The sequence below is a fragment of the Tursiops truncatus genome, chromosome 2 (assembly GCF_011762595.2).
Source record: "Tursiops truncatus isolate mTurTru1 chromosome 2, mTurTru1.mat.Y, whole genome shotgun sequence".
Taxonomy (NCBI): Eukaryota; Metazoa; Chordata; class Mammalia; order Artiodactyla; family Delphinidae; genus Tursiops; species Tursiops truncatus.
The window spans coordinates 140,195,490-140,215,675 of NC_047035.1; the positions used below are offsets into that span (position 1 = coordinate 140,195,490).

General features: G+C 45.2%; 1 protein-coding gene across 10 annotated transcripts in view; it reads left to right on the forward strand.

The window, feature by feature from the left end:
* The window catches only part of ZNF592 (zinc finger protein 592), a 57,152-nt gene extending 37,519 nt beyond the window's left edge, over positions 1-19,633 (forward strand). For 9 of the 10 annotated variants that reach the window (XM_019945730.3, XM_019945733.3, XM_019945728.3 and 6 more), the window contains 7 exons: positions 8,682-8,860; positions 14,864-15,040; positions 15,320-15,479; positions 15,593-15,880; positions 16,108-16,220; positions 16,895-17,030; positions 18,254-19,633. In XM_019945730.3, the coding sequence (XP_019801289.1) occupies positions 8,682-8,860; positions 14,864-15,040; positions 15,320-15,479; positions 15,593-15,880; positions 16,108-16,220; positions 16,895-17,030; positions 18,254-18,754 (1,554 nt within the window). In that variant the 3' untranslated portion in view covers positions 18,755-19,633. Of the gene's footprint in view, positions 1-8,681; positions 8,861-14,863; positions 15,041-15,319; positions 15,480-15,566; positions 15,881-16,107; positions 16,221-16,894; positions 17,031-18,253 lie in introns of those variants that run through there. The other variant, XR_002178478.3, reaches the window with a different exon arrangement.
* Positions 19,634-20,186: the final 553 nt, after the last annotated feature.

Here is a 20,186-nt window from a genome sequence, read left to right on the forward strand (position 1 = left end):
GGCTCCGGACGCACAAGCTCAGCGGCCATGGCTCACGGGCCCAGCCGCTCCGTGGCATGTGGGATCTTCCCAGACTGGGGCATGAACCCGTGTCCCCTGCATCGGCAGGTGGACTCTCAACCACCGCACCACCAGGGAAGCCCCATACTGTCTTGATTACTGTTGCTTTGTAGTATAGTCTGAAGTCAGGGAGCCTGATTCCTCCAGCTCCGTTTTTCTTTCTCGATTGCTTTGGCTATTCAGGGTCTTTTGTGTTTCCATACAAATTGTGAAACTGTTTGTTCTAGTTCTGTTAAAAATGCCAGTGGTAGTTTGATAGGGATTGCATTGAATCTGTAGATTGCTTTGGGTAGTAGAGTCATTTTCACAATGTTGATTCTTGCAATCCAAGAACATGGTATATCTCTCCATCTATCTGTATCATCTTTAATTTCTTTCATCAGTGTCTTATAATTTTCTGCATGCAGGTCTTTTGTCTCCTTAGGTAGGTTTATTCCTAGATATTTTATTCTTTTTGTTGCAATGGTAAATGGGAGTGTTTTCTTGATTTCATTTTCAGATTTTTTTTCATTAGTGTATAGGAATGCCAGAGATTTCTGTGCATTAATTTTGTATCCTGCTACTTTACCAAATTCATTGATTAGCCTAGTAGTTTTCTGGTAGCATCTTTAGGATTCTCTATGTATAGTATCATGTCATCTGCAAACAGTGACAGCTTTACTTCTTCTTTCCAATTTGCATTCCTTTTATTTCTTTTCTTTATCTGATTGCTGTGGCTAAAACTTCCAAAACTATGTTGAATAATAGTGATGAGAGTGGGCAACCTTGTCTCGTTCCTGATCTTAGTGGAAATGGTTTCAGTTTTTCACCATTGAGGACGATGTTGGCTGTGGGTTTGTTATATATGGCCTTTATTATGTTGAGGAAAGTTCCCACTATGCCTGCTGTCCGGAGGGTTTTTATCATAAATGGATGTTGAATTCTGTCGAAAGCTTTCTCTGCATCTATTGAGATGATCATACGGTTTCCTCCTTCAATTTGTTAATGTGGTGTATCACGTTGATTGATTTGCGTATATTGAAGAATCCTTGCATTCCTGGGATAAACCCCACTTGATCGTAGTGTATGATCCTTTTAATGTGCTGTTGGATTCTGTTTGCGAGTATTTTGTTGAGGATTTTTGCATCTATATTCATCAGTGATACTGGCCTGTAGTTTTCTTTCTTTGTGACATCTTTGTCTGGATTTGGTCTCAGAGTGATGGTGATTTTGGAAGAGTTTGAGAAGGATAAATGTTAGCTCTTCTCTAAATGTTTGATAGAATTCACCTGTGAAGCCATCTGGTCCTGGGCTTTTATTTGTTGGAAGATTTTTAATCACGGTTTCAATTTCAGTGCTTGTGATTGGTCTGTTCATATTTTCTATTTCTTCCTGGTTCAGTCTCCGAAGGTTGTGCATTTCTAAGAATTTGTCCATTTCTTCCAGGTTGTCCATTTTATTGGCATAGAGTTGCTTGTAGTAATCTCTCATGATCCTTTGTATTTCTGCAGTGTCAGTTGTTACTTCTCCTTTTTCATTTCTAATTCTATTGATTTGAGCCTTCTCCCTTTTTTTCTTGGTAAGTCTGGCTGATGGTTTATCAATTTTGTTTATCTTCTCAAAGAACCAGCTTTTAGTTTTATTGATCTTTGCTGTTGTTTCCTTCATTTCTTTTTCATTTATTTCTGATCTGATCTTTGTGATTTCTTTCCTTCTGCTAACTTTGGGGTTTTTTTTTTTTGTTCTTCTTTCTCTAATTGCTTTAGGTGTAAGGTTAGGTTGTTTATTTCAGATGTTTCTTCTTTGTTTTGTTTTGTTTTGTTTTGTTTCTTAAGGTAGGATTGTATTGCTGTAAACTTCCCTCTTAGAACTGCTTTTGCTGCATCTTTTTTTTTTTGATGTGATTGTGAAAGGGTTTTGCTTTTTTTTTTTTTTTTTTTACTTTCCCTTTCTGATATTTCATTGTTAGTGTAAAGAAGTGGAATAGATTTCTATATGTTAATCTTGTATCCTGCTACCGTGCTGAATTTGTTTATCAGTTCTAGTAGTTTTTTGTTTTTTGTTTTTTGTTTTTTTGCAGTACGCGGGCCTCTCACTGTTGTGGCCTCTCCCGTTGCGGAGCACAGGCTCCAGACGCACAGGCCCAGCGGCCATGGCTCATGGGCCCAGCCGCTCTGCAGCATGTGGGATATTCCCAGACTGGGGCATGAACCCGTGTCCCCTGCATCAGCAGGTGGACTCTCAACCACTGCGCCACCAGGGAAGCCCAGCTCTAGTAGTTTTTGTGTGGAGTGTTTAGGGTTTTCTCTATATATTATCATGTCATCTGCATATAATGATAATTTTACCTTTTCTTTTTTTTTTGTGGTACGCGGGCCTCTCACCGCTGTGGCCTCTCCCGCTGCGGAGCACAGGCTCTGGACGCGCAGGCCCAGCGGCCATGGCCCACGGGCCCAGCCGCTCTGCGGCATGTGGGATCCTCCCAGACCAGGGCACGAACCCGCATCCCCTGCACCGGCAGGCAGACTCCCAACCTGTGCGCCACCAGGGAAGCCTAATTTTACCTTTTTTTAAAAAACTAAATTTATTTTATTTATTTATTTATTTTTGGCTGTGTTGGGTCTTTGTTGCTGCGCGTGGGCTTTCCTCTAGTTGGGGTGAGTGGGGGCTATTCTTCATTGCAGTGTGAGGGCTTCTCATTGTAGTGGCTTCTCTTGTTGAGGAGCGTGGGCTCTTGGCGTGCGGGCTTCAGTAGTTGTGGCACACAGGCTCAGTAGTTGTGGCTCATGGGCTCTAGAGTGCAGGCTCAGTAGTTGTGTCGCACAAGCTTAGTTGCTCCGTGGCATGTGGGATCTTCCCAGACCAGGGAATGTGTCCCCTGCATTGGCCCGCGGATTCCTAACCACTGTGCCACCAGGCAAGTCCCAATTTTACCTTTTTTGAAAACATTTTTATTTATTTTTAGTTTTTGGCTGTGCCCCATGGCTTGTGGGATCTTAGTTCCCCAACCAGGGATCAAACCCATGCCCCCTGCAGTGGAAGCACGGAGTCTTAACCACTGGACCACTGGGGGAGTCCCTATCTATTTCTTCTTGATTCGGTTTTGGTGAGCTGTATGTTTTTAGAAACTTGTTCATTTCTTCTATGTTGTCCAGTTTGTTGGCGTATAGTTGTTCATAGTATTCTTTTATGGTTTTTTGTATTTCTGCAGTATCAGTTGTTATTTCTCCTCTTTTACTTTTTTCTTAGTTTATTTGGGTCCTCTCTCATTTCTTCTTGGCGACCTGGGCCAGAAATTTGTCAATTTTGTTTACCCTTTCAAAGAAACAGCTCTCGGTTTTATTGGGTTTTTCCTATAATTTTTTAAATCTCTATTTTATTTATTTCCTCTCTGAACTTTATTATTTCTTCTGTCTGCTGACTTCAGGTTTTTTTGTTCTTTTTTTTTTTTTTTTTTTTTTGGCGGTACACGGGCCTCTCACTGTTGTGGCCTCTCCTGTTGCAGAGCACAGGCTCCGGACGCGCAGGCTCAGCGGCCATGGCTCATGGGCCCAGCTGCTCCGCAGCATGTGGGATCTTCCTGGACCAGGGCACGAACCTGTGTCCGCTGCATCGGCAGGCAGACTCTCAACCACTGTGCCACCAGGGAAGCCCTTGTTCTTCTTTTTTTAATTCTTTTAGGTGGTAGGTTAGGTTGTTTATTTGAGTTTATTCTTGCTTTTTGAGGAAGGCCTGTATCACTATGAACTTCCCTCTAAGAACTGCTTTTGCTGCATCCCATAGATTTTGTATGGTTGTGTTTTCATTGTCATTTGTCTCAGGGTATTTTTTTTTTTTTTTTTTTTTTTTGGTGGTACGTGGGCCTCTCACTGTTGTGGCCTCTCCCGTTGCGGAGCACAGGCTCCGGATGCGCAGGCTCAGCGGCCATGGCTCACGGGCCTAGCTGCTCTGCGGCATGTGGGATCCTCCTGGACCGGGGCACGAACCCGCGTCCCCTGCATCGGCAGGTGGACTCTCAACCACTGCACCACCAAGGAAGCCCTGTCTCAGGGTATTTTAAAATTTTCTCTTTGATTTCATCATTGACCCATTGGTTTTTTAGTAGCATGTTGTTTAGTCTCCATGTAATCTTTTTTTCTCATTTCTCTTTCTGTGGTTGATTTCTTGTTTCATGCCCTTATGGTCAGAAAAGACGCTTGAAATAATTTCTATCCTCTAAAATTTGTTGAGGCTTGTTTTGCATCCTAGTATGTGGTCAGTCCTAGAGAATGTTCCATGGGCACTTGAAAAGAATGTGTATTGTGTGTTTTTTGAATGTAATGTTCTGAAAATATCAATTGGTCTACCTGTTCTATTGTATGTCGTTTAGGATCTCTGTTGCTTTATTGTTTTTTTGTCTGGAAGATCTGTCCACTGATGTGAGTGGGATGTTAAAGTCTCCTACTATTATTGTATTCCCATCAGTTTCTCTCTTTATGTCTGTTAGTATTTGTTTTATACATTTGGGTGCTCCTGTATTGGCTGCATATATGTTAACAAGTGTAATATCCTCTTCTTGTATTGATCCTTTTATCATTATATAGTGTCCTTCTTTATCTCTCATTTTGGCCTTTGTTTTAAAGTCTGTTTTGTCTGATATATTACTACCCCTGCTTTCTTATTATTTCCTTTTAAATGAAATATCTTTTTCCATCCCCTTACTTTCAATCTTTGTATGTCCTTCACCCTAAAGTGGGTCTCTTGTAGGCAGCATATTATAGGCTCTTGTTTTTGTTTTGTTTTGTTTTTTAATCAACAGTCTGCCACTTTGTGTCTTTTGATTGGAGCATTTAGTCCATTGATATTTAAGGTAATTACTGACAGATATGTATTTATTTCCATTTTAAACCTGTTTTCCAGTTGATTTTGTATTTCTTCTTTGTTCCTTTCTTTTTCTTTTTGTTTTTCCTATTGTGGTTTGATGGTTTTCTTTTGTGTTATGCTTGTGTCCTCTTCTTTTTGTTTTTTTGTGAATCTGTTGTATGTTTTTGATTTGTGAGTCATTCTTTTTTTAAAAAATATCTTGAGTATTTATTTTATTTTTTTATAAATTTATTTATTTTTGGCTGCATTGTGTATTCATTGCTGCGTGCGGGCTTTCTCCAGTTGTGGCATGTGGGGGCTACTCTTCGTTGTGGTGCCCATGCTTCTTAGTATGGTGGCTTCTCTTGTTGTGGCGCGTGGGCTCTAGGTGCACAGGTTTCAGTAGTTGTAGTGTGTGGGCTCAGTAGTTGTGGCCTGTGGGCTCTAGAGCGCAGGCTTAGTAGTTGTGGTACACGGTCTTAGTTGCTCTGTGGCATGTGGGAACTTCCTGGACCAGGGATCAAACCCGTGTCCCCTGCATTGGCAGTCAGATTCTTCTTTTTTTTTCATTGTTGTACACAACATTTATTGTTTTTGCATTTGCTGCCAGGAATGTTTGCCACGAGTTCACAGCCAAGTTGTAGATAGTGATCTGTGACCCTCAAAGCATGATGGTGTCCACTCTTCCTGAGTCCATACCTGGACTCAGTCTCCACTTGGCTTGTTTGGGTTGGTTTAAGCTGTAAGCTGATTCAAACCTTTCTACACAAGCTGTGTATACATTCCAAACACAGACCATCTATCACCCTGGTCGTGAAGTCTGAGAGGAACAACATAAAGTGGTTTATAGCACTTATTGATTTTAACTTGGCTAATGTCCCAAACTAGTTAGGAGATAAGGCATTCCTCAGCAGGCAGGCAGATTCTTAACCACTGTGTGACCAGAGAAGTCCTGTGAGTCATTCTTTTTGATGCTCAATTGTCCCATCTTTGATCAGTGGGAGCCCCTTCAAGCTGGCTCCTATGTCCTTTTTTTTTTTTTTTTTTTTTTTTGGGTACGCGGGCCTCTCACCGTTGGGGCCTCTCCCGTTGCGGAGCAACAGGCTACGGACGCACAGGCTCAGCGGCCATGGCTCACGGGCGCAGCCGCTTCGCGGCATGTGGGATCTTCCCGGACCGGGGCACGAACCCGTGTCCCCTGCATCGGCAGGCGGACTCTCAACCACTGCGCCACCAGGGAAGCCCCTCCTATGTCCTTTTGATATGAACTCATTAAACCTTGAGAAGCTTTCTTACTTTGAGCCCCAACAAGATGTCCTGGGCACATTTCTTGTACTAAACCTAGAGTCAGTTGTTTTTCCAAGAAGCCGGGGTTTTTTTGTGTGCATGTGTGTGAGAAATGATATTTAGAGGCCACATTCTGGGCACCAGAGATGCTTATTCTGCTGGATATATCTGTTCCTAGGCCTTTTCAGTGGTCAGAGCTAAAAAGTATTTTTTGAAAAAGAGGAAAGGAAGATCATGAGTTTATGCAGGTATTAAAATGTAAGATTATCCTTTTTTTTTTTTTTTTTTTTTTGCGGTACGCGGGCCTTTCACTGTTGTGGCCTCTCCCGTTGCGGAGCACAGGCTCCGGACGCGCAGGCCCAGTGGCCATGGCTCACGGGCCCAGCCGCTCCACGGCATGTGGGATCTTCCTGGACTGGGGCACGAACCCGTGTCCCCTGCATCGGCAGACGGACTCTCAACCACTGCGCCACCAGGGAAGCCCAAGATTATCCTTTTTATGTAACTGATTTTATACTGAAAATCTTGGTTCCTAAGATTTTCTTACTACACACATAAACACACACACACCCATACACACCAATTTTTAAATATCAAAATCAATATTGTTTCTAATGTTAGGACAACTGCATAAAGTTGAGGGTGTATTTGCAGTTCTTTTTGTCCTTAGAATATATCATATTAAGAATGTATAAGTCAAAATACTGTGTTTTAAAAGTCACTGGGGATAATTTTTTTCTCTACATGGTTATGTCACCTACTTGATACATAGTTAGGTTGTTTCTGTTTTTCAGTTTTTAGGGAATGCTTTTGTTTATTTAGTTTAATTTTGTATATGTATTTGAAATTATGTAAAACATTTATGTGATTCCAAAATTACATAACAAGGTATATGCAGAAAAGTCTTGCTTCCATTCCTGTCCGTTTCACCCTGTTCCCTCCTTCCCCATAGGTAACCATTTTTTATTGACTTTTGGTTTACTGCTCCATTGCTCCTTTTTTGCAAATATGAACAAATGTGTGTGTGTATGTGTGAGAGTGATTATTTCCTCCATTTTTACACAAAAAATAGCATACTTGTTTACTGTTTTGCACCTAGAGCAATAGTGAAAAAACAACAACAAAACCTTTTATTATGGAATGTCCCAAACATATATAAAAGTGGAAAGAATGGTATAATGAACCTTCTTTTAACAGTTACCAACTCAGTGGCCCATCTTGTTTCATCTATGTTCTTACTCACCTCTCCCCCAGTGGATTGCTTTTAAACAAATTCCAGCATTATAGTATCTATTTCAGTATATATATCTAAAAGATAAAGTTTTATCCTCAAAAAATACCAAAACATAGACATAATATCATCACATCTTAAAATTAATAATAATTCCTTATTATCAAATCTTAATATCAAATGGCAGATGTCTCAGTATTGTCATCATTAAGTTAGGGTTAAAATATCTGATTGTCTCATTTCATTTTACACTTGGCTTGCTTGAATCAGGATCCAAATAAGGGCTATACATTGCAGTTGTATACACTGAAAATGTCTTTTAAGTCTCTTTTAATCTGTAAATTCCTCTTCCCTTAATCTTTTTTTTCCATTGAAATTTTTTTTGTTGAAAACGCTGGATTGTTTGTCCTATAGAGGCCCTATATTCTGGATATTGCTGCTTAAAGCAGAGATCTTTTCCTGACCTCCCTAACAACTTATCCCTCTAAGCACTCCTCTGACCCCAGGTCAATGGCCCCCTTAGTGAGTAGTACAGTTGTCCCTTTTTTTCCTAAGAAGGGCCTCTTCAGATGCAGGCACCAGATTAGTCTCTTGCTTTCCCCCTCTGGGCTGTCTGGGCTGTCCCCATTAGAGAGCTTCAATGAGTCTGCCTGTAGGACTTGTTAGCCTCTGGTTCTCTCCTGGGACTGAGAACAAAGGAGCTGCTACCTATCCTATGCTTTCCTGTGGGTGTATGTGGTCAGTTGTGGCTCAGGGCACCCCTCAGAGTGGGCTGAGGTTATGGAAGCTCAGTTAGTCTGCACTGGGGCTTCTGAGCATTAACCAGGGTAGGCTCAGGTCTACTTTGGAAGTCCCTGAGTCAGCTGACTAAAGCTGTTGAGTAGGAACCTGCTGAGCTAGGGTAGAGGCCCTGGTGAGTCTGGCAGTGTAATGAGGTCTTAGAATTCAAGAAGTGCCTTGGGCCTCTGAAAAGGAAAACGTGGTCCTCTGCTATGCCAGAGGAGAGAAGTACTCACAGTCCTACATGTAGGACTAACCTTTGGGAAAATACGGTCAGGTCTGTTTTTGATTAATAAGGTGAGAGGCAAAGCTAGCTTGGGTGTCAGTGTCAACACTTCATGAGGCCTGTGGATTTCACTAGTGTCCTAGGAGAGCTGGAAGAGAGAATGGTTGGGGGAGGAGGTCATTCTGACCCATGTCCTAGGAAAGCCAGACAGCTCTGATTGGAGAGCTACAGGCCTGTGGCTCCTGCGTGAACTGCTTTCTTGCTGTTCTTTCCTAGACTTGCCAGGTGTGCCAGATGCTGCTGCCCAACCAGTGCAGTTTCTGTGCCCACCAGCGGATCCACGCCCACAAGTCCCCCTACTGTTGTCCGGAGTGTGGAGCCCTCTGTCGCTCTGCCTACTTCCAGACGCATGTAAAGGAGAATTGCCTGCACTATGCCCGCAAGGTGGGCTACAGGTGGGTGCTACCTGACTCACTGTCCTGGGCTTGCCCAGTGGCTGGTTATTTTTCTGGACCAGAACTCATTTAAGACTTGACCTTTGGGAGTTCCCTGGTGGTCTAGTGGTTAGGATTTGGTGCTTTCAGTGCTGTGGCCTGGGTTCAATCCCTGGTTGGGAAATTGAGATCCTGCAAGCCACGAGGCACGGCGGAAAAAAAATGAGTTTTGATCTTAAGAGGCCTGGGCTGCAGCCTAATAAGAGAAGAATGTTGATTGGTATGTGGACAGACATTTTTAATCTTGTAGGGAACCAGAATAGCAAGGGGAAGAAGAATAAGGAGTTAAAAAGTTAAACATTTAAAAAAAAAAAAAAAAGCTTTGGGACTTCCCTGGCTGTTCAGTGGTTAAGACTCTGCGTTTCCACTGTAGGGCATGTGGGTTCGATCCCTGGTTGGAGAACTAAGACCCCACATGCCATGCGCAGCACAGCCAAAAGATAAAAAATAAATAAATTTAAAAAAAAAAAAGCTTTAAATGGGAAGATTTGGGGAAGATTAGAATATATATAAGCATTCACTTTGTCAGTTTGTTTTTTAAAAGTATATAAATTTGTTCACAAAGTTATCATGTTTGGCATATTAATTTTCAAGTACCATTTCAGTAATAAATTTACAACTGTCAGTACTTTCAAATGTTCTCAATTTTTGTTAACAAATGGCAAGATGCCAAACTCAAAGGACTGTCGTATCTTTGTGTTGATTAGTTTTTGTCACTTTGTGAGAAGCAAAGCCTAAGCATGGAAAAAATCATCAGCTTCATGGTAAAACTGAGAAAACTCTATTTTAATTAAACTGAATCTTCTCCATTGTGTTGAACAAATATAAGCAAGAAGTCATTTTCAGGAAAAAGATCAAAATGAGGGAGAACACTCCCTCCAAAACTCATTGATCCATCATTTTACATTGACGCAATCAGGTCTCCTTTACTGGTTTACTGGTTGCTCGGGAGTTTCTACATCTTCTCATGCTTTACTTGATTATTTTTACTTCAGAAACATAATTTTGCCCAAATTTATTAAGGTTTTCTTCTCTTTGGTATTAAATTTTTTTATTGATTTAGTTCATTTAATAAACATTTCTTGAGTACTTACTGTTGTCTTTAGCATTGTGCCAGACACTCAAGATACAAAGATGATTAAGACCCAGCTCCTGCCCTCAAGGGGCTTCATTCAGTCTGATAGGTTACAGACATGCACACAAGTAATTACAATTCAAAGTGGTAAGTCCCATAGTTGAGGAATGGTCAGGAAAGCTTCACAGAGGAGATACTAGGAGGTTTTAGGTAGAAGAAAGGCGGAGAGCATATCTGGCAAGAGCATAGGCAAGGGATACCAGCACACATAAAAGGGCTTACAGGAATGATGAGCATTTCAATAGATGTAGGTCAGGATGAACCGGAGGAAGGGTGAGAAATGAGACTAGGGAGTTGGTAGAGGCCAGGCCCTGCAAGACCTTGTATTCCTTGGCAGACGTTTGGACTTTATCCAGTGGACAGTGATGAGCTACAGAAAGATTTGCAGCAGGGGAGTGATCCAACTGGATCTGTGTTTTAGAAAGATCATTCTGGAAAGCTGACATGTATATTAGAGGGGAGAGATTAGAGACTGGTCGTGTGGCAATCCAGATGAGAGACCGAGGGATTCAGCTTAGGCATGGCTGTGGGGATGGAGAGAAGGTAAATTTGAGAGAGATTAGGAAGTAGAAACATTAGGGCTTGATGATAGTTTGTATACTGGGGTGAGGGATGGGGAGTGGTTAGTGATCTTCCAGGTTTCTCTCTTGGTATAAGCATTTCCAAATGTAGACTGATTTCTTTTACATGTTATGGAGAATGGAGAAGCTAAAGTGTATGGGAAGAAAATAATCCAGAGATGGGGTTATACAAAGCCCTTGCCTCCGTGTTGCAGAAGAGCATTGCTGGGCAGCATCCCAGGCTACATTTTAAAACCAAACACCTGAACCTGTGTTTTTTGCAGCATTCATAAAGTTTGAAAATACCTTTCTAACTTTGACTTAAGTGTATGCTGCTTGTTTCAAGATCAAATCGAATCCAATAGCAATGCAATCAACACTTTAATTTTTGTATTTGAATCTTGAATCCAAGAAATTTTCAATAACACAGATGGATTAATAGCATTTTTTGTCTTTTAATTAAATATTTTACTTTCTTCTGTAAGAGTAGAAAGAAACCTAATGTCTCAAAAGGAATTTAGTTTATCAAGCCTTTGTAAGAAATGTCAGACAAAAAAGTATTATGATTCAGCTAGAGGTATTACTGAAGATATTGACATTAAAATTTTCAATGATCTATGGTTGAACTCAGAAGATATACACACTAATACAGTATTCATTATACTTAAGATCTTCAACTATTAATGTGTTTTTCTGGTAACAGTTTTATTCAGAGGTAATTCACGTACCATCCTATTCACCCATTTAAAGTGTCCTATTTGGTGGTTTTTACTATATTCACAGAGTTGTACAATCAGTCACCACAGTCAATTTTAGAATATTTTCATCACCCAAAAAGAAACCCTGTATTTGCAATCCTCCCATCCCCCCAACCCTAAGCAACTACTTTCTGTCTCATAGATGTGTCTCCTTCTGACGTTTCATATAAATGGAATCATATAATATGTGGTCTTAGCCTAATGTTTTCAAGATTCATCCATGTTGTAACATATATTAGTATTTCATTCCTTTTTTGTTTCTACCTGTTGGCTATTATGAATAATGCTGCTAATGAACATTCATGTACAAGTTATTATGTAACACATGTTTTCAGTTCTTTTGGATATATACCTAGCAGTAAAATAAGGAACTACCAGATTGTTTTCCAAAGTGGCTATACCACATTTATATTCCTATCAGCAGTGTATGAGAGTTTTGATTTCTTCACATATTTGTTATTGTCTGACATTTGCATATAGCCGTTGTTGTGGGTATAAAGTTGTATCTCATGACTTTGATTTGTATTTCTCTGATGGATAATTATGTTGAGCATATCTTCATAAATGTATTGGCCATTTGTATATTTTCTTTGGAGAAATATCTATTCAGATCCTTTGCCCATTTAAAAATTGTGTTATTTGTCTTTCTGTTGTTGAGTTGTAAGAGTTCTTTATATATTCTGGTTACAAGTCCCTTGTCAGATGTATGATTTGCTAATATTTTCTCCCATTCTCTGGGTATTAATTTTTTTTTTTTTTTTTTGGTACGCGGGCCTCTCACTGTTGTGGCCTCTCCCGCCGCAGAGCACAGGCTCCAGACGCGCAGGCTCAGTGGCCATGGCTCACGGGCCCGGCCGCTCTGCGGCATGTGGGATCCTCCCGGACTGGGACATGAACCCGCATCCCCTGCATCGGCAGGCGGACTCCCAACCACTGCGCCACCAGGGAAGCCCTGGGTATTAATATTTTTTAGGAAATTCTCAGAAGGTACCTATGTTCCATTTCACTGAGCTCTACTACAGAGTTTTACAATATTATATTTTTAGAATTCTATAAATTATTCTGCTCTTTCTTGAAAATTTGTGACCAGTGTCGTAAGGGAGCAAGTTTAGACTGTTTAATAATGTGTTATTTTCTTATTATTTGTGGTTATTGGCAAAGCTAAATATTTTACTGCTCTTTATCTTTTCTGAAACTGTATATGTTTGACAGCATATGGTTCTATAATTGTCTGTTTTCTCTTTTTCTCTTAAACAGTTGGTAAAGAGCTGTGTCATAGGGTTGGATTTCTCTTCTGCAGATTTTTTCATCAGTTTGTAAACCCTGCTTGATTCAGTCCTTCACTGAGGCTACTTGGCACATGTTCTTTTACCCCTTTATATTCTTACTTTCCATGAGGTTTCTTCCAGGAATGTCTGCTGGGTAAATAGAATGGATTTTCAGTCGCATTTACATTGCTCCTGTAGGAGTTTGGTCAAACTGCACAAATAAAACCACTTAAGAGATTCCTTACACGTCAGGTGTATTTGCCACTTTGGATGAATTTGGAAATATGTGGATTTTTTTTCTCCTCATAATTACTTGTGGTATGGATGTACTTCTGTGTGCTAGGAGTTCGTCACTATTTTGTTTAGCAGGAGAGAAAAGAAAATATAATTTAAGTGTAAGTAGTTTGTATAGTTGCTCTAACACATGTACACATTTAGTAACGAATGCTCACAGACCTCAGTTGCGAACAGGCTTTGAGTTCTGTGCACTTCTCCTCATTGCTAATTAAGTTTGCAAAAGGTGATTCTGTCCCCCACTGCCACTCCCCAACACACACAAAAGGAAGAAAAACAAAAAGGACCAGTCAGGATTCTGTGATGAGTTATGTGCATTGCAAAAATGGGCTAATGTATTGAAATGCAGGCTAATATTGGGAATCAAAGAATTCTTAAGTGAAGGGATGTCCTTTCAGTAAAGCAACAGCCTCTCTACTAGCCTCTATTTAGCCTACTGGGATGTCAAGTTTATAGGAGCAAGCAGTATTGCAACAAACGGAAAATAATAGTTATCTCAAGAGGAATAGCTGGGAGCAGGGAAGGTGTTTTCTCATGTAAGGGGAGACCTGTGTGTGTTTATAGGCATGAAGAAAGACTGAACACATGAGAGGGTCTAGGAACCTGAAGAGATGCAGGTTAGCCTGGAGGAAGGTCACATCATTTTCTGATACTGAAGGAAGGAAACACAGTATTTATAGAGAGATATTCTGAAGTTGAAAGAAGAGTACAACAGACCTCAATTTCAGAAAAACGGTTTAAGACAGTTGATACTTTACAAAAATAATATATGCCCTAAACAAAACTCAGAGAATTTGAATTGGTAGGGAAAAAGAAAAATGTTATCCATAGTCCCACCAAGGAGACACTAGAACACTTATGAGCTGCACGGTCCAAAATGGTATCAGGGGGACTTGCCTGGTGGTGCAGTGGTTAAGAATCCGCCCCCCAATTCAGGGGACACGGGTTTGATCCTTGGTCTGGGAAGATCCCACATGCCACAGAGCAGCTAAGCCCGTGTGCCACAACTACTGAGCCCATGCGCCACAACTACTGAGCCCGCGCGCCTAGAGCCCGTGCTCTACAACAGGAGAAGCCACTGCAATGAGATGCCCACACACCGTGACGAAGAGTAGCCCCCACTCACCGCAACTAGAGAAAGCCCGTGCACAGCAACGAAAACCCAACGCAGCCAAAAATAAATAAACAAACAAAAAATACATTTATAAAAAAAAAAGAAAACCCAAAATAGTATCAGGCACATGTGACTACTGAGCACTTGAAGTGTAGCCAGTGCAACTGGCCATTTTATTTTATTAATTTAAATTTAAATAGTCACATGGACAGTGCAATATAGAACATGTCCATCATCACAGCAAGTTCCATCAGAGAGTGCTGCTCTAGAGCATTTCTTCTTGGGCTTTGAGGGCTGTTTATTTTAATGTGGTTGTTATGGGGAGTGTAGCATTCCGTAGTTGTACATTTTATTCAGTGAACATCCCTGCCTGTTCGGCTCCAGCTTGCGGAAGACACAGGCTTTCTGCAGTCTCCTTCTGAAATTCCTCTTGGACTCCTTCAGTTGTTATCACACTTAAATGGATACTGTTGATGTCATTTTTGAACCATTCTCTACCCTCTCCACTCCCACCGGATTCTCTTGGCTGTGTTCAAGTTTTTGGTTTGCAGAAGAATATTTTCTGGCCAGTGAGGGGAGGGGAGGCTGTCCTCCCCTTTTTCTACCAGGTTGGGTGTTGGGCTTGGGGCACCCTGGATGACTGCATTGTGCCAGGTGGCAGCAAGCAGGCTCTCGAGGTGTACATGTGGAGGATAGACGACTGAGTGCATGAGGGAGGAGGAGAGGGAGGGTCCCTGAGATGGCCCTGTTCCTGTCTTCCATTCCTCCTTTTCCAACACTACTTCTCGGTCTGACATGCCTACTCCCCCCGCACCCCCCAACATCTGTTATCCAGGTGCATCCACTGTGGGGTAGTCCACTTGACCTTGGCCTTGCTGAAAAGCCACATCCAGGAGCGACACTGCCAGGTTTTCCACAAATGTGCATTCTGCCCCATGGCCTTCAAGACTGCCAGTAGCACCGCGGACCACAGCGCCACCCAGCATCCCACCCAGCCCCACAGACCCTCCCAGTGAGTGCAGCTCCAGGGCCAGCAGGCCTGTGGAGCAGAGCTGATAGATTGGGTGCTCTGTGGGGAGGTGTTGGGATGGACTGGGAAGCCTGGGCTAGTGGCAGAGATGCCTGGAGTCCTCTAAAGACATCCTGAGTCTGCTGAGTATCAACGTTGGCTCAGAGTATTGCTTCCCCAAACCTGACTCTGGTTCAGAGAGATCAGAGATGGGGTGGAGGGGCCTTGTGGTTCTGCCAGCGCAGCCTTGGGTACCTCACACGCTGGGGCTTGTCTCGTCAGGCTCATTTATAAGTGCTCCTGTGAAATGGTCTTCAACAAGAAGAGGCACATTCAGCAGCATTTTTACCAGAATGCCAGTAAGGCGCAGGTGGGCGTCTTCAAGTGCCCTGAGTGCCCGCTCTTGTTCCTGCAGAAGCCAGAGTTGATGCAACATGTCAAGGTGGGACGCCTTGGGGAAGGAGGCTGGGGAGAAGGGCACATGCCTCAGGCCGGGGGTCTGACTCTGTGCATCTTTCCCCTTGCCCAGTCAGTAATCGCTCTCCCCATCCCCAGAGCACCCACGGTGTTCCCCGAAACGTGGACGAGCTGTCAAGCCTCCAGTCTTCAGCAGACGCATCTTCAAGCCGCCCTGGCTCTCGAGTTCCCACTGAACCCCCAGCCACTAACGTGGCTGCTCGGGGCAGCTCCCTGCCCTCTAGCCGCTGGGGCAGGCCAGAAGCCCATCGCAGGGGTGAGGCCAGGCCCCGGCTGAGGAACACTGGCTGGACCTGCCAGGAGTGCCAGGAGTGGGTTCCTGATCGGGAGAGCTATGTGTCCCACATGAAAAAGAGCCATGGTCGGGTAAGTGTAGCCACACGGGCACAGTGCAGCCCCAGATTCTCTGGACTTCTGTCCTGTGGGGTCATAGCCCCCTTGTATGGATGACTTCCTGGTGCTTTGGGCATGGTGGGTACTACAGATCTTGAGGTCTTGGGGCATCCTCGTTTCTGCCTTCATCATCTGAGAAGAAGGACGCACCCAGAACTGTCTTACGGTTCTGATGCTTTGCATCCTGTCATCTCCCATAGACGTTGAAGCGGTACCCATGTCGGCAGTGTGAACAGTCCTTCCATACCCCCAACAGCCTGCGCAAACACATCCGCAACAACCACGACACAGTAAAGAAAGTCTACACTTGTGGGTGAGTCCCTGGGGGCGGGAGCCAGGAGGCCTGAATTTATCAAGACTGTCCATAGTACCACTGGGGCTTTTCTCTGCTGTGAGATTAGGGCCCAAAGGCAAGAGATAAGCAGGTTTCTAACGGGAATATGCTGTGGCTAGGTCAGAAATGAGGGCATTCCGGAAATAAGCTGCTAGAGCCTGGTGGCTCTGGAGCCCTCCCCCTTCCCAACTCCCTAACCCCAGGCTGGCCTGCCAGTCAGCAGTGGAGGGCCCTGAGGTTTGAGAGGAGTGGTGGCAATGTGAGCATGTGCCCCGTTCGGCTGTGAGGCTGCAGCACCATCTGTCCGAGCTTTAGGACAGGACAGGCCACTCTTTGAGGCTGACCACTAGCCCAGCAGTTGGGTCTCTGGACCCTGATACCAGAGACTGGAGAGTGCAGTCATAGCTCAGGGCCAGTACAGATACTCTGATATGCTGTTGTTGTCTGCCACCTTGGCTGGCTTGCTGGCTAGATTTCTCTGGGGAGTACCCAGCACCACCCAGCCAGCCTGAGGGCCACTCTGCCTGCTCCAAACTCTCTCCCCGCTGGAGCCAGAAGCAGTTTTGCCTCTGCCTGCCTGCCAGACCTGCCTGGCCCCCCTGGGCCCCGGAGCCTGTCATCTTACATGACCTCTTTCGGCTGTACTTTTGCAGGTATTGCACAGAGGACAGCCCCAGCTTTCCTCGGCCCTCCCTCCTGGAGAGCCACATCAGCCTTATGCATGGTATCAGAAACCCTGATTTGAGCCAGACGTCCAAAGTCAGACCTTCGGGCGGACATTCCCCTCAGGTGAGTGTGGGGCCCCTGCCGACTGGAGCAGCTTGCCCAGTGCGGCTGGAGCTGGAGGGGCACTAGGAAGGCTACAGGGAGCCCATTTGTCCTTGTGGCCATGGAGCAGCCAGCAGTGACAGCGTCCCTCAATGCCAGTCACTCTCTAGTCTTGTGTGACCTGCCTGGGGACTGCACACAAAGAAGGGACAGGAACAAAGACTCACGAGGCAGCCCGTTGACCGTTTTTTCTTTATGTTTCCCTGTCACTGCGACCCCCTTCCTTGGGTGTATGCTGCATTCTGTGGCCATCGGAGTACTTTCACACATACCCTCCTACTTCTGCCCCTCTGCAGTCCTAGGAGGCAGGGGTAGGCAGGGCTCACTGTTAGGTGAGGGTGGCCATGCTTGGCTGAGTCATCTCCCCACCCCCACCCCCAGTTACAGAGGAGCCAGACCTAGACTCCTGCTCTCCTGGACCTTTGTCCTCTGGCCTCATCCCTATTTCATGACCTCGTCCATTTCTGGTCAACTTCTGGAGCAGCCTCCTCACAGTAGGGCCTTCCCACTCCACGGCGAGGGGCTGCTCCTCAGAGGGGCAGGCATGTCTGGGAAACTGCCTGGGTTTTGAGGAGTTTCTTTAATGGCTATTCAGAGAAGGGCCCTGGTCTGCAAAGGCCCTTTCACACACAGCAGGAAGGGTGTCAGTTGACATTTTGGCAACATCTGTCTATGATTAAAATGCATACCCTCCCTTCTCTGCCAAATGCATACATCCTCTGATCTAGCAATTCTGCTTCTAAGATTTATCTGTCAGATATCTTTGGCCTTGGGCATAAGGAAATGTGTCAATATATGTTTTTAAGTGAAAAAAGCAGGGTGAAGAGAAGTGTGCGTGTAATGCTATCATTTCATAAGAGGCAGTAGTTTTACTTCTGTGTACGGATAGAATATCTTTTGGAGGAGCCACACAGAACCCAGGTAATACGGTGTTCTCTGGAGAGCAGGGCTGGGGAGCCGGGTAGGAGGGACTTAATCTTTTCTGTACCCTTCCCACATCTTTGGAATGTTGTGCCACATGTATGTGTTACATTAAACAAACAAACATAAGAAACAAACCAAACCTAAACCAGAATTTAGGGCTGCGGTGAGCCTGGCCTGGGTGGTGATTCTGTGAGTCCTTGGGCTGCGTTTATCCTGTTTGGGGGGCTCGTGTCTCGGGCTCACATCGTTTCCCCTTTCAGGTGAACCATCTGAAAAGACCAGTCAGCAGAGCAGGGGATGCTCCAGACACCAGCAATGGCGCGACTGTCTCTTCCACCAAAAGGCACAAGTCCCTTTTCCAGTGTGCGAAATGTAGCTTTGCCACAGACTCAGGGCTCGAGTTTCAGAGCCACATACCTCAGCACCAGAAGGACAGCTCCACAGCCCAGTGTCTCCTCTGTGGCTTGTGCTACACCTCTGCCAGCTCCCTCAGCCGCCACCTCTTCATCGTCCACAAGGTGAGAGACCAGGAGGAGGAAGAGGCAGAGGCGGCAGAGCCAGAGGAGGGCTCTGGGGAGGAGGTGTCCGTGGAGACCAGGGAGAACGGACTGGAAGAGTGTGCCGAGGAGCCTCTGTTGGGTGACTCAGAGGCCAGGAGGTCACTGGGCCTGGCCCCTGACGAGGATGGTGCCCAAGATGCTCAGAGTCAACCACAGGCCTCTCAGGACCGGGACAGCCACACACCGTCCCCACAGGTGTGACTGGAAGCTTTGCAGTGCGCAGTCGGGTGGTGCCGTGGTGTCCTCCGCCTGCCACGCGGACAGTGGGAAAGAGAAGGCTCCACCCCGGTGTGAGTGTGGCTGGCTGGGCCCTGGAGCAGTGTCTGCCCTGAGCTGCTGGGGGCTGGGTGTCCCCCAGCCCCAGGAGATGGCAGGGTCGTCCAGGACCCTCACAGCTCTGAATTTGCTTCTGTTATTTATGGCTTTGTGCTGCTTCCTGGTACCCCAACTTTTGTCTGCGTCCTTCCAGCCCCAGGCTGCTTAAGTGGCCCAACCCCGATGCTGTCACCTCAGCTAGAAACCCCTCAGCAGCTGTGCTCTTCTGGGAGGCTCCCCGCTCGCTGCCTTCAGCCAGGGGCTCCTGACAGCAGCTCTCTTTCTTGCCACTGGAGCCTGAGAAGGGGGATGAGGGTGCTGGTGCAGTCCCTCTCAGAGAGCTCGCCCAGCCTGGCTTGCAGAGGGCCCTTGGTCACCATGCCGTTCCTTTCTGTCTTCTCTGATTCGTTCCCCAAAAAAGAGTCCTGGAGAATTAATTGTCACACTGGCCCATCCTGTCTGTGTGGGGGGAGAAACTTCTGCAGCACACCTCTGTCTGGAACCCGGGAGAGCAGGAAACGCAGCCAAGTCAGGCAGGCACCGAGAGGCAGACCCCCTTCAGAAGGAGCTGTGCGTCCTTGTTCTGCTGCTGTTCTGCCTTTCCTGACGAGCGGGGTTTGGGGCACAGAGACACTGGGATATTTGTACTCTTGCTCCTGTGCCATTAGAGAGGCTGCTGCCCCAGGCAGGCCAGCCCCTCCTCATCTCGGCTGCACCCGTGTTGCTCAGACTATATTTCAAATAAAAAAATCTTCTTACCATGCAGGTAGGCTCTTGTATTCCTCTTCCAGTGAGCCTGGCCCTACCCTACTCCACCTAAGACTTCCCTCATTGTCCCATCTCTGAGGGAGAACAGTGTTTCCTGCTGCCCAAGGACAGTCCTCTCTAGATTTTGGAGCTGTGGTGTGGAAACCAGGAGCTCAGTACTTCTGAAGGGGTGAGGGGAGGGTCTTATGCTGGTCAAGAGTCACCTCCAAGTTCTCCCCTGAGCTAGCAGCCTTGGTTTTTAGGGCTTATTGAAATTTTCCTGGGCACCTCCATCTTTCCTACAAACGGTTTTTCAAACTAAGAGAACCCTTTACTGGTGGGAGGAGGGAGAGGGATAGAAGGGAGGAATTCTGTACTTTTCTTGCACTGTTCAAGAGGCCTTGATATCACCCCTGCCACAGGGAACTCGGGCGTGGCAGAATTGGGATTAGACATGGGAGGCTGGGCTGTCTTTTCTCTGATGGCAGAGTTAGGACCTGACCTAGCACAAGGAGCCGGCTGTGCGGAGGTGTCCTCTGACCTCTGCTCCGAGTAGCTGCTGCAGCCCTGC